This window comes from Pelophylax lessonae, assembly GCF_965119305.1.
Source record: "Pelophylax lessonae genome assembly, chromosome: 1".
NCBI lineage: Eukaryota > Metazoa > Chordata > Amphibia > Anura > Ranidae > Pelophylax > Pelophylax lessonae.
The window spans coordinates 307,461,682-307,475,049 of NC_138768.1; the positions used below are offsets into that span (position 1 = coordinate 307,461,682).

The 13,368-nt window shown below is 43.4% G+C and overlaps 1 protein-coding gene across 2 annotated transcripts in view; it reads right to left on the bottom strand.

The window, feature by feature from the left end:
- Positions 1 to 3,698: 3,698 nt before the first annotated feature.
- Positions 3,699 to 13,368, bottom strand: part of THOC5 (THO complex subunit 5) — a 38,487-nt gene continuing 28,817 nt past the window's right edge. For both annotated transcript variants that reach the window (XM_082245349.1, XM_082245348.1), the window contains 11 exons: positions 13,061 to 13,101; positions 12,084 to 12,183; positions 11,881 to 11,989; positions 11,669 to 11,770; positions 11,455 to 11,551; positions 10,984 to 11,098; positions 10,803 to 10,906; positions 9,925 to 10,012; positions 7,487 to 7,602; positions 6,069 to 6,259; positions 3,699 to 3,869 (listed from right to left, as the gene is read on the bottom strand). In XM_082245349.1, coding sequence (XP_082101475.1) covers positions 3,806 to 3,869; positions 6,069 to 6,259; positions 7,487 to 7,602; positions 9,925 to 10,012; positions 10,803 to 10,906; positions 10,984 to 11,098; positions 11,455 to 11,551; positions 11,669 to 11,770; positions 11,881 to 11,989; positions 12,084 to 12,183; positions 13,061 to 13,101 — 1,127 coding nt within the window. In that variant the 3' untranslated portion in view covers positions 3,699 to 3,805. The remainder of the gene's footprint in view (positions 3,870 to 6,068; positions 6,260 to 7,486; positions 7,603 to 9,924; positions 10,013 to 10,802; positions 10,907 to 10,983; positions 11,099 to 11,454; positions 11,552 to 11,668; positions 11,771 to 11,880; positions 11,990 to 12,083; positions 12,184 to 13,060; positions 13,102 to 13,368) is intronic.

The following is a 13,368-nucleotide window of genomic DNA, read 5'->3' on the forward strand; positions in this document are numbered from 1 at the left end:
TAAGTCCGCTCTGAGAAGAAGATGGTTCAGGTATCCCAGAAAAGCTATTCCTCTCTGTCGTAGCAGAGCCAGGATAGGGGTTAACACCTTGGTGAAGGCCCTGGGAGCAGCGACGAGACCAAATGGTAACGGCACAAATTGAAAAAATGGTCCTTGCCCACCGTGAAGTGGAGGAATCGTTGATGACCCTGGCAAATAGGGACATGGAGATAGGCCTCCTTGATATCTATGGAGGCCAGCAGGTCCCCCTGATGCAAGAACACCACCACTGACCGCAGGGACTCCATGCAAAATTTCTGGACGCGCGCAAAGCGGTTTAGAGTTTTGAGGTCCAAGATTGGATGCAATTTGCCCTCCTTCCGTGGAACGGTAAACAGGATTGAAAAGAACCCTCCTAATGAGGAACTGGTACAATCACGCCTTGTGACAGCATATCCTGAATCGCTTCCTGCAGCCCCGCAAGGCGGTCTGGGGACAGCTGAAGTTTGGAATGAAAAAATCTGTCTGGCGGACAGGAACGAAACTCTATCTTGTACCTGGACTGAATTACCTTGTGGACCCACCTGTCGTGCAACAGTGAGGTCCAAGGACCTGGGAAGAAACTGAGACGTCCCCCCACCCCTGAAGTGGGTGGGAGCACCCATTTAGGCAGAAGAGGTCTGCTTGGAGGTGCTGAGGGCAGAGGATTTCAGCTTACCAGCCCACCGTTTCCCGGATCCTTTTCCGCCCGAAGTCTGTTTGGTTTTCTGCGACACGGTCACACTAAAAAAACACTTCTGGGCTGTAAAGGAAGGATCTTACTTAAGCGAGTGAGACTTACCCCTAGTCGAGTGAGGAAGGAGTGTGCTCTTTCCCCCAGTGACCGTCTTGATCAAGTCATCCAAGGAGGAACCAAAAAGGCAATCACCCTGAAAGGGAAGATCTGCCAAAAGCTTCTTAGAAGCCTGGTTGGCCGACCAGGACTTTAGCCAGATTGCACGTCTGATGAGCACACTTACCACTGACGCTCTGGCAGCGAGCGGAAGAACGTCCAGGTTAGAATTGCATACAAATTGCAGGAGTATGCGATAATTGGTCAGCGAGTTCCAGGGCACATGACGGTAACGGGTTTACCGCCAGTGCCTCTCTCAGAGCCTTTACCCATTCAAACATAGTCTCAGAGACTAGAATGGTAGTCAGGGCAGGCCTGAGAATAGATCCCACTACTGTATACAGGTGTCGACATAAGACCTCAATGCGTCTGTCAACCGGATCAGGGAGAGATGAGGTTTCTGCCACCGGTAAAACTGTGGCCTTGTGAATACCGCATATCTAGGGGTCCACCTGAGGGGGGACCGTCCATTTGCGCAAGATCTCTTCCTCAAACGGGTAGCGTCTAGCCAAACATTTGGGAAATGCAAGTGTGCGATTAGATCGCCGCCATTGTTCCTCCACTAAGGCGGACAAGACTTCGGGACAAGGGAAAACCTTGGCTGATTTCTTTGCCCTGAGGGATCCAAAAGGATACCAAGGCTCCGTGCAATTTAGAAATCGAATCCGTGATTTTTTAGGCTGTTCCTCACTGAGGATATCAAAGCATCTACCAGCGCCTTATACTGTGCCAAGGCGGGTGTGGAAACATCCTCTTCCGCGTCAGAAAAGTCTGAAATGCGGACACGCATCCTCCAAAAGCGGGTCTGCTTCGCCAGCGACCATATCAGCTTTAGAATCTGAGGTCTGAGATGAGACAGGCGAGGGCCGAGAGCGTTTGTTAGTAAATGCTGCCGCAATAACTTTGTCCATTTTTCTGGACATTTCTTACATCACAGACAATAAAGTCACATCATGATCAGAAGCGAGCCCCAACGATACATCGGGGGTCGCAGACAAACTTAGGGAATCCATGTTAGACATATGGCCAAAGTAGGATTGCACAGTTAGAATGCAAAGAGCAGACAGGGAAACGTCGGAACCTGCTCCGCAAGGGGTTAAACAGAAGCTTCTCCTGAAGACATAACCAATGGCCTAAGAGGGAGCAATCCGCGTGCAATCGCCAAATATTAACGCCCCTGAGGCTAAGTGAGGTTACAAAGGCACCACAGGGCCCAGCAAGTCCACCGCTACCGGCATACACTGCGCCTTTAAGAGGTGATCGAGATGTACGCAGCGCTACTCCGGCTACTCTGAAGATGAAAAGGTGAAGGCCAGGGTAATTAAACTGCTCTAGAGTAGATACCACATGGAGAACACAGCAAGGTCCATCAGCAGCATGGAGAAGAGAAGGTAGAAATAAACGCCCCCGCCGACAAGAGAAAGAAGCTCCTGTGCTGTTTTGTCTCTGGCTCCAGCAAAATGGCCACTGGCATTACAGTGATAGAGATACCCAGGAATGGCTGCTGAGGCCGGTTAAGGCTGCAGGACATGGCAAAATGGCAGCTTTGCGCCGATGAGCACGTGACCTCGGGCTTAGTGAGGCCTACCCTAGTAACAGGCCCAGGGGCCCTGGCGAGGGTCATCCAAGCGGATGAAACCCCCCCCCCCCAGGTAGCGATATGAGGCGCAACCATGTACCCCCCGCTGAGGCCTCCGCCCCACCGTCCGCTACCAAGTATAGCACCTGAGGCGACTTACATAGGGGAACCCCCCCCCCCACTAAAAGTGTCCAGTGAGTCCGGAGGTCAGGGTAGGAGGGGGAAGGTGCCAGGTGACCCCTCATAGTGGAGGAGGGTGGTAGGAGGTATGGGTACCCGAGGGTCCTACTCTCCTATGGAGGAGCCCACATCCGCCCCAGGCCCGCTAACCAAACGGGGCGACTGTACTTAACAGACCGCGCTGCTGAGGGTGGGCGTCCATCCTGACAGACTGCCTCTGCACCGCAGTGAGGGCACTATCGGCCAAGGGGCACGCTGCGACGCTGGCATGCCAGGTGTGTGCGTCCCGGCGGGGTGTTTCACCAACAGGCCAGTCCCCGTCCGTGGGACTATAGTCGCTATGGAGACCCAGCGCGGAGCTACGGTCTGCAAGTGCTCGCTGGTACAAACTGGGAGACCGTAAGGCTCTCATATAGCCAGTCCGAAACCCAGCCGGCATTCCACAGAAACTGGAGTCAGCAGCAACAAAAAATAAAATAAAAAAGGTTCCCTTTAGGATGTTTACAACAGAGCTAGGACAAAAAGGTCCCAGCAGGGAGCTGTTTGGCCACTCCTAAGACCAGGCAGCTAAAACTGAAGATGCAATGGTGAGGCCAGGGGCAATAACCCAGGGGACCCCCCCGGGTGTGTCAAAGCCTTTGGCTCTACCTGGTCACTCCTAGTGGGAGGGGCTTATTACCCATCCATCTGATTTAAAGCCGCAGCTACGTCCGTCGGTGGATGAAAGAGAAATGACGATTACCATATTTGGGTACCAACATCATCCAGCACCCTAGAACTGAAGGCAATGAAAAATCCAAAATTTCTGTTGGGTCTATAGGACAGGACATTAAGGGAAATCTCTGGAATAAGACCGGGATGGCAAAAAAAAAAAAAGCTGACAGGGGTTTTAAGTACTCACATATTTTTGGGTCAAGGGACAGACCTCCTTCACACAGTTGTCCTTGAAGATGCTGTACAAGTATGATTAACATTAGAGGGCCTACAAGACTACAGTACTAGTGGGGGGGGGGGGGGGTGGTGAAGGAAATAAATACAGGCTACACAAAATAAAACAATACAAATATTATGTTTATTTTTATTTCAAATCTATTAGATGGGAGATAATGAAAACACTAAATTTTGTGGGAAATGCTGCACAAGCATAGAGGAAGCCTTTGGGAAGATTTGAAGATTCAGCGATGGCTAAAAAATCCTTGCGGATAATTATACTTGAAAGGCTTGGTGCGGCTTGGGCCCCTGTAAAGGAGAAAGATTTTATTTACACTTGAAATAAGCAGAAATTACATACAACATAATCAATATCACAACTAAAACTGTAATAGCCACAAAGGATATACTGTAAGTATGTGTGTTAACCAAATGCTTTTGCAAATCCAGTTATTACTTTGTGTAAAAAGCAGTGAAATCACAGCTGTGCTACACAAAAGCCACTGCAGAGAGCAGAGCTGTGGGAGGGTCCCAGCTAATATAGGTTGCCTGCAGAGAACTACCAAGAGGGGGCAGATACCAGTCACCCTGCACAAGGAGGGAAAGCAGGAGTGACTGTTCTTTTTTAAAAGGAAGTTATTGCACAGAAGTAAAGTTTTACACTGGACTACTGCCCAGATCTGGAAGAAGCACACAAAAGACTTCAAGATTCAAGTAAGAATACATATGCTTCTTGCACATTAGAAAATATTTGCTGTTCTTAAGAGTTCAGCTTTAAAGGGTCTGTCCACCCTATCTTTAGGGGACTATGGTGGCAAGGCTTTCATGAAATATCCAGGTCTAATAAAACCATTACTGGTAGGACCTACGGTCGGTTTTTATATTAGTTTGCATTATTTGGGCCTCATGCACACTGGCCATTTGACCAGTTCTCCTGAAGGCCTTGCTCTTGGCAGGGGAAAATCAGCATCAACAACAAGCTTATCGTATCGTTTTTGTAAACAGGTTTAGACATATTTAGGCGCATAAAGCGCTTGGGCGTTAATTTTGATTAGAATTTAACGCTTAAGCGTTAAACGTGCCCAGCCTTAATGCACATTTAAACAAGTCAAGCGTGTTTTCTGCCACAATGCTGCTGCTCCTGAATGCGCTGGCAGCGTAGTTCATTCAGAGATCTCTTTGAATGATTTCAAAAGTGACAGTGGCTGTGGAGAAGAATTACCCTGTACTGTGTCACAGGGTGGGGGCACATTTGCAGTCTGTTACACCCTAAATATGAATGTAACATGTAACGTTGTGCAAAAGGTGGAGTTAGCCTATACTTACACTTTAAAGGCTTACTATAAAGCCCCTTTCACACTGACAGAATGATCAGGTCCGCTTGTCAGTTTTTCAGGCGGCGCTGATCGGACTATCCGGATCGGATGTGTCTGCTAACACCCAGCGGCGTCCAATCTGGTCGGCTAAAAACAGACCGATGGGGATCTGTTCCCCGTCCGTGTGGCAGATTGGATGACAGTTGGATGGAAATGGACAGGCAGTGCGTTTCCATCCGACCGCCCCATAGAGAAGAGCGGGTTGTGTCTACTCTGTATAGCAGAGCAGACACAGACCTGTCATCCGCCTGCTCTGCAGGGATCAGCAGACAGATCCCTTGCTGAGCAGGCGGATCTGCTTGGCAGAGTCTGCCCCATCTGTAAGGGACCTAAGTCGAGTTAATATTGTTGCCTCCTACAAATGCTGCATGGCCAGCCAGATGGCAAGCGTAAATACTTTTCTTCCCACTTTGGTGTTGTCATGATTGTAAAGCAGCGGCTTCAGTATCAGGGAGTGCTAGACAACGGCTTTGAATTCTCAGAGCCATGACATCAGCCCCTGCTCATCTGTTATTTTTAACACGTATAGTTCGCCTGTTGGTAACATTTTCAACTTCTAGTTAGCCTTAAATTGTCAGTGTCTGTTAAATAATTACATTCAAAGTGAAAGGGATTTTTTTTTTTTTAATTTTAGTGAAAAGCTAAAAAAAAAAAAAAAAAAATCCATTCCAAATAAAGAAAGTAAACTTAAAACACAAATTCATGTACAATTAAAATCCTACTTTTACACATTACCCAGAGAAATTATTGTTGAAGATACTCTTACCATTAACCTAAGCCAACACTGGCAAAATTTACATTTGCTCAGAAATGTTTAGGAAGCCTGCAGGAGGAGCATGTGAAGCCTGCGAATATTATATTGGGGCCTTCTGAAAATAACAGTTGCCTGGCTGCTATCCTAATGAAGTCTCATGATTAATGCTAGTAGCATCAATAAGCAAATTATTATAATAGACATCAAAGAATCGGAATACTGTATATGTGTATGTATATATATATATATATATATATATATATATATATATATATATATATATATATATATATATATATATATATATATATATAATAAACACAAAAATACAAAGGCAATAACAGTAAAGATAACGTAGAGTGGCTTTTTACAGTTTACCTGACTAAACGCAGACATATCTTCTCTGGAGGAAATTCATGTGGTCCCTCCACACTGTTATCATGGCATTCTGTCTCCAGATAGACATCTAGCAGCATGCATAGCCTTTGCAACTGATTAGTCAGCAGCTGAAATCCAGGAGAAGGGCCACTTAGCTCCTTATTGAAGACATTGATCTCACTCTCCATAACCTGCAGAGATGGAAGAAAAGATCATAACATTTTAATCACTGTTTAAAGTCTCCAAGTCTCACTGTTCTAAAGCTCTACACCAGGCACGTCCAACCTGCGGCCCGGAACCGCAGGCAATGCGGCCCACTGCCCTCTGACAATTATAATTTTTTTGCTGGGGAGGAAGGAAGTCGAGTCGGGGGCACAGCCACAGCGGCTTCCAACTAACTGTAGGCAGAGGCTGCCTTGAAGGGAAGGGGGAGGGGGAGGAGCGCTGCCGGATTAAAAGCAGATCCGGGATCTCCTGCTTATCCAGCGGCCGCCGTCATACGAAGCCCTGCCTCCTGGACAGGCTCCTATGATAGACAGCACATTGGGGACTGCAAAATAAGTAGAAAAGGTATGTGCATTAGTGTGTGTAAATTGTTGCAAAATGTTTTTTGTTGTGTTTTGTCATAACATGTCATGCCCTTGTTCACACATGTATGAATAAGGACATTACATTTTCTGGCTGCCTAAGTCATATGTGATGGGGGTGCAACTATCCCCCAGCACAGAACTGTAAATATCCCAGCATGTGCAGTGTTTCTGACTCCTCCCACCATCACCACTTCAAATTAAAGTGGTCATGGTGGTTAGAGTGTTTCTTTAATATCTCTCAGAAGAATTAACCCTCTGTATACTGATTCCATTTCATTTGATCATCCTCTAGTTGTGTTAAATTAGTGCAAAGGGGGAGGGGCGGCGACGCGGGAAGGGCGTGGCGGCGCTTTATTACTTGTATACCTTAACTATAGTACAGTATATATTTTATATGTGGCCCGAGAAGTTTTTTCTACACTCAATGTGGCCCAGAGAAGCCTAAAGGTTGGACACCCATGCTCTACACCATCCCTTGCTGTGGGCACACAAGGTGCTGGCTAGAGAAGCCCGTTTCCACACTGGATGAACAAACGTAGAAACTCAAACTAGGTCACACTCCAATGTTGTCACTGACTTCAAATTTATCCAAAACAGTACACATGAAAGCGTGGTGCCCCCCCCCTTCCCATGGATTTCACCCATCTGGGCTTAGTCAGAGATTATACATTAGAGTTCTACACACTATCATCCTATCAGCATGAATATGAACCTATATCAACATTTTATATGACATTAATATGACAAGTACTGTAGCTTATGCCATCACATGCTGTGGTTTGCAGTGTCGCACTTTTGAGGCTGGCCTACTTCACTGTCACTACTTACCCGGATGTTTTCATCATTTCTGGAACTGCGTGATCCCTTCCAGTTTAGACAAAGGCTGAACAATGGTGGAACTGAGCAATAACCAGGATTAAGAACTACGACTCCTTGCAATTTGGCTGGTAACACAAGTGAGACAAGAAAAGGAAGAAATCAGAAACAAACATGCTCGATAAGCTGCAGCTAAAAATGTCCGACTTTTGGCTTCAGCAGTTATGGCTGTAAAAAATATTGTGCTCCAGTAGACTGTACGTTTCTATACGCCAAAATTTAACAGCTCAAAGCACTGAAGTACAATTATGATGCAAAGACATTTCTCAAACTTGTGAAAAAGAATAATGAAAAAGCAGGCATGATGTTTAATGGTAAAGGGAAAGCAGCACGCTAAGTGACCATGACAACAGTGACATCACTGGGTCTAAAATAAGGTATGCAATGAAAACAGATATTTATACATTTCATTAGCATGCTAGTAATGGAAAAAAGGGGGAAACCAGGAAAGGCAAAATGTAAGCAGATTAAACACTTATCTTTAACCACTTCCTGCAAAAGGACGTAACTGTACGTCATTTTGCTCAAGTGGTTAAACCGGGGTGATGCCTGCGTTGTTTTAGAGCTGGCGGTCAACTTTCAGGTGATAACAACCGATGAGGCTAAGCAGCCACCTGGCCGTTATCACAAGGAACGGGAGGGGAAGCCCCTCCCGTTGCCTTCCACCGCTCTGCCCAGATCTCCGGTCCCACCTTCCCGTCCCAGACCCGGCTGACCAGAGTCCTGAACAAGTGGAATCGGCTTTGATAGGATCGCTGATGTAATAACCCAGAAGTGATGTCACTTCCGGTTTACTTGGCTGCCAACGGCGCCAATTAAAAAAAAATCCAAAGTATTCAAAAATGCAGGTTTTGCAGTTTTTGAATACTATGAAATGCAGAGGAGGGGGTGGGGTCTTTTAATCCCCAGAACCCTCCATAAAGTGTACCTGCCAGTGTACCAGATTATTTATTTTTTAAAGGACAGTGTAAAAAAAATTTAAACCGTGTTCAAATCACATGTGAGGTATCGCCACGATCGTCAGAGCAAGAGGAATAATTCTAGCAAAAGACTTCCTCTGTAACTTTAAACTGGTAACCGTTAAAACTTTTAAAAGTGTCACCTATGGAGATTTTTAGGTACTATAGTTTGTTGCCATTCCACTAGTGTGCGCAATTCTAAACTGTAACATGTTAGGTTTACTCAGCGTAACATCATCTTTCACAATATCCCAAAAAATTGGGTTAACTTTACCGTTTAACTTTTTAATTTAGTGAAGTGTATTTTTTCCAAACAATTTGCGTTTGAAAGACTACTACACAAATACCGTGTGACATAAATTATTGCACCCCCCGCCATTTTATTCTCCAAAGTCTTTGCCTAAAAAAAATTATATATATATATATATATATATATATATATATATATATAAAAAAAAAATGTTTGGGGGTTCCAAGTAATTTTCTAGCAAAAAATACTGATTTTTAACAACAAATGTCAGTAAAAGACTTGGTCCTTAAGTGGTTAAACTTGCTTTGACTGGCTTGGCAAATTAATTAGAATGCAAGAATTGAAAAAAAAAAAATAAAAATGACCTCTATATTTTAACCAACAAAAATGAAAAAAAAAGGAGGACCATGGAAAAGTTGTTGAAGTCGCTAGTACGTAGGCTGATAAGTTAATTATTGTCTAAAGGTTATTTATGCATCATAAAGCTGAAGGCAAGGCAAGATCATCAGATCCATGATATACAAAATGAGGTTGAAGGATTGTAAGAGGTGCATGAAAGTCAGCCAGCCCCCAGTCTGATGAGGGGATGGAGGTGTAATGCTTTTCAGCTGGTCTTTTCCAGTTTGCACCATGGTTATATCATAACCTAATTATTTGAGCTTTTGAGACAACAGCCAGTCGTGCATGGGGATGGGTTGGGGGAGGTTGGGCTGTCTCCCTCTCACCTGTTCCCCATCCACCCATTAGCGGCCATGTGCCTCCAGTGTGAGGACACTAAATTAAGAGTGTAGGACTGCAGATTTAAACAGGGTGCCGTGAAGTGGCTCTGCAGCTTTCACATGCATTTGCAAATGTGTGTCAACTAAACCCCTGTTCTTTGTACCAAGAGACAGGTTTTATTTGGTTGGTGACAGACTGGAGGGTGAGTACATCAGACTGGGGGCTGGCTGACTTTCATGCACCTCTTACAATCCTTCAACCTCATTTTGTTTCTCGTTATAGGGATGGAGACGCCGGGCAACACCAGCTTGGGTCTCATCTAAAGTCCCACCTAGTCCAATATGTTTAAAGATCCATGATATAGAGCAGGCAATGAGATGTAAGCAGAAAACAAACTAGCGCAATATTTGTATTGAACAATGAATGAAACTACATAACTTCTATATCTCCCTGGTTCATACCTGTCCCTCGCTCAATCATGAGAGAATAATACAGATGAGTATCTAGTGCTAGTCCTGCGTCAAACACATCTTTTGTGTAAGGGAGCACCTGCGATGGAGAGAAGAATAATTCAGAGTAGACTGAGCAGCATCATGTTAATCACACCACACAAATATTTCATGAAAATATATGGCCCCAAATGATTGAAAGAAAGAATACTGCGGACATCCACAGCAATCAGGTAGCGGGTATGTTTCACAATGGAGTCTGCATTAGAAAATTACATCTAGAAAGTGTGTTATTTCCTGGGAAAACATCCCCAACCGTCCTGTCACCATAACTTCAGCTTATTCTACTTTTTATTAGAGTGAAATACTGCAAAAATGGGCTGTATGAGATGCAGTTTTCAATGCTGTATGAATACTCCTATAAAAAAAAAAAAAAGTGTACCCTGGGGTGTGATCAGCTTTTATTTTATCACAAGAAATACCTTACAACTTTGTGACTGCCCTGAATTGCGTGGAACAATATCAAACAGGTTGGCAGTAGAAGAAATATGACTTCTTGAAATGGATCAGCAGTTGAAAATATTAGACAGGCCCCTTAATCCCCAAAATCAGAGTTTATCTGTAACATTTATTACACAGGAGAAATGTGGTTATTCGATAAGTTTTCTATTTTAAAATGTACAAAAAGCAGATCATCAGTATGTTCTGCATCCGCAATCTACATTTCATTATTGCCCAAAAGTTTTCTAGCAAGTAGTTCTTAAGGTTTACAATGCATACAAGTCTTTCCTGCACTGAGCCATGTTGAAAGATTCTATTATCTCCAGAACACTATAAACTATAGTATCCTTTCAACATAAGGTAAATTTAGACAGACATTCTTCACTTACCACATAATCTTCATAGGTGATCATGTTCCACTTTGTTAACCGCGACACCACCTTGGCAGGGAAAAGGTTCTGGCAATCTCCAGAAATAGGAATGACACCATGCTCTATAAAATAAAGCAATGAATTACATGATAACCGATATTTGATGAAAGATAAATGCTGTAGCTAAATTTATACATACCAAGAGAGGCAAACTGCTTGTGAAGAGATAGCCTAGATTGTAGACGGGACCTCAGCAAGTGAATGGTCTTCTCCATGTGACTGGCACTTAGAGTATTGTCTGCTAATATGGCAGGCTGCATAGAGAGAACAGAACAGACCTTTCTGATACTTTAAAACTATGGAGTAGGGTAAAGCAAAAACGTAACATTCCTGTTCTTTTACTTAGAAAACATTCAGAATAATGTAAGACCCCCATGGTGAGGTTTAGTCACCTTGAGAAAGGGGTCCTAAGCATCTCTGAAATATCGGTCCATCCTAGGATGTTGGTGCACAATACCTCTGCTGCCAAGCACCCATTTTCAGTGAAATGGTCAATGAGTGTGGGTGGTTCTACAATGCATTCTCAAAATGAAAACACGTGTTTGTAATATTTAGCTAGCAAGCAATGGCAACTCATTTGCAAATAGCATTTGGCAATAATTCCGTTTACCTGTGGATGATCTGTTGGAAAATGTAGTCCACCCATAGTCTGTACCCATAAATAAGGGTGGCCAACCTCTGAAATATAGTCACTCAAATCCAGGATACTGAAATATGAAGGAAAACTTAGATAGTTGCATTCATAAATACACGTTGTGGCTGATACTGAGAGTTGCAGATCGGCATTACTTATGATTATATGAAATTCATCTGCTGTAACTCACCCCACTTTATCAAACTGGTATCTGTTGGCTGGATTTGGGGTTTTCTTGCCATTGTCCCCAGAGTAGAGACAGCTGAGTACTGAGTCAGGGTTCAGCAAATCACTAGTGAGGGTAAGATATGCAAAAGGATATTACCAATGGTGCAAAGGAGCTGTGTGGCCTACAAATACAACATTAAAGGCTGGTTTCTCTGATAAAACATAACCCCTTACCCTGCACTAATGGCACTGGACAACTCAGATGCTGGCGTAACCTTTGCCTTTACAGTGAGTATACTGAGGTTCATAAGGAAGAAGAAGGTCAGATTCAGAGAGCTGCCATCTGAGGGGGAAAAAAAACACAAAATGCTTTGCTATGACAAACATACCCTCATGCCATCAAAATGACTTCTATAACAGCGAAAACAGTTCCTTACCTTTACACCTAATTACAAGGTACACAGACAAAGGATGTTTCTTCAGCATCTCCTTTCTCTTATCATCCATCTGTACCCCAAGTGTTGGACGTCTCCGCTTCTGCAGGAGGAGGAGAAAAAAAATTAAATAAAATCTCAGTCCACTATAGTAGCCAAGGAAGAAGACCTTTCAAATTATAAGAAAAAATGCTTCAAAAAGGCAAGCATAGGTTGTAATTTTTCCTGGTGTATTGGCTGCCTGGATTTGCTCCAATATACAAAAATACCTAAACTACCTGGTATTTTTCACGCATCCTCGATACATGGTTAGTTAGTAAAACCTAAAGTAAATGTATGCCTTCTATAGGCTTTCACTATCCAATATTTGTCAAGATGCCCAAGTTATGCACATGCCCAGAAATTGCGATATTAATTGACCATAGCAGCATACTGTATATTAAAGTGCAGTTACAAGATTTAAAAAGTCAGTCCCATCTAGACAAACAACATATTTCTCTTGGAAATAGCAGTTACCAGACAACATGGTTGAATATAAATAGCAGTTACCAGACAACATGGTTGAATATTACCTATGGCCCCTGATGTGCTTTTCTCAGTCAAAGAAGAGTCAGTAAGTATTGGTTTTTGCATCCCCCAAAGATCCCCAATTCCTATTTTCTCCCCAGAGGATAGAGCGTGCATCTAACAGCACTAAGGGCACATGTACTTCTACAGTGTGTGTTTAGGGACTTGGATTTTTAACTTCACACTAGATGCTATTGTACTCGAAAAGAAAGTTCTATACACAACTAAAGAAAAAAATATGTACTATATAACATTTGTTCTGTCCAAAACAAAAAAGAGATTAATATAGATTTCTGAATTAGCACTTATGAAAAAGGCTTGAGCAATGCGAGTGAGTTTTTTTTTTTTTTTTTTTTTTAAATAATAGCGGACACCATCCTAATTTATGCTACACTGCTTTTACATAAACTCACCGTTGTCTGCTCCTCTTCAGCATCAGAATCACTTTCATCATCTGAAAACATATTAGGAAAGGTAAGCCATGCAAGGACAGAACACTTTCACTCTTAGTAAACCAAGCTGACTGCAAACAACTTCCATGTAGATAAAGTCAACAACCAGGTGAGGATGAAAAAAAATATGTCAACTTTATTTCATCCAAGGAGTACACATGTTGTTCCAAACAGAGCCAACATTGGCTCTGTTTGGAACATGTGTATTCCGTGGACGAAATAAAGTTGACATTTTAATTATCCTCACCTGGTTGCTGACTTTATCTACA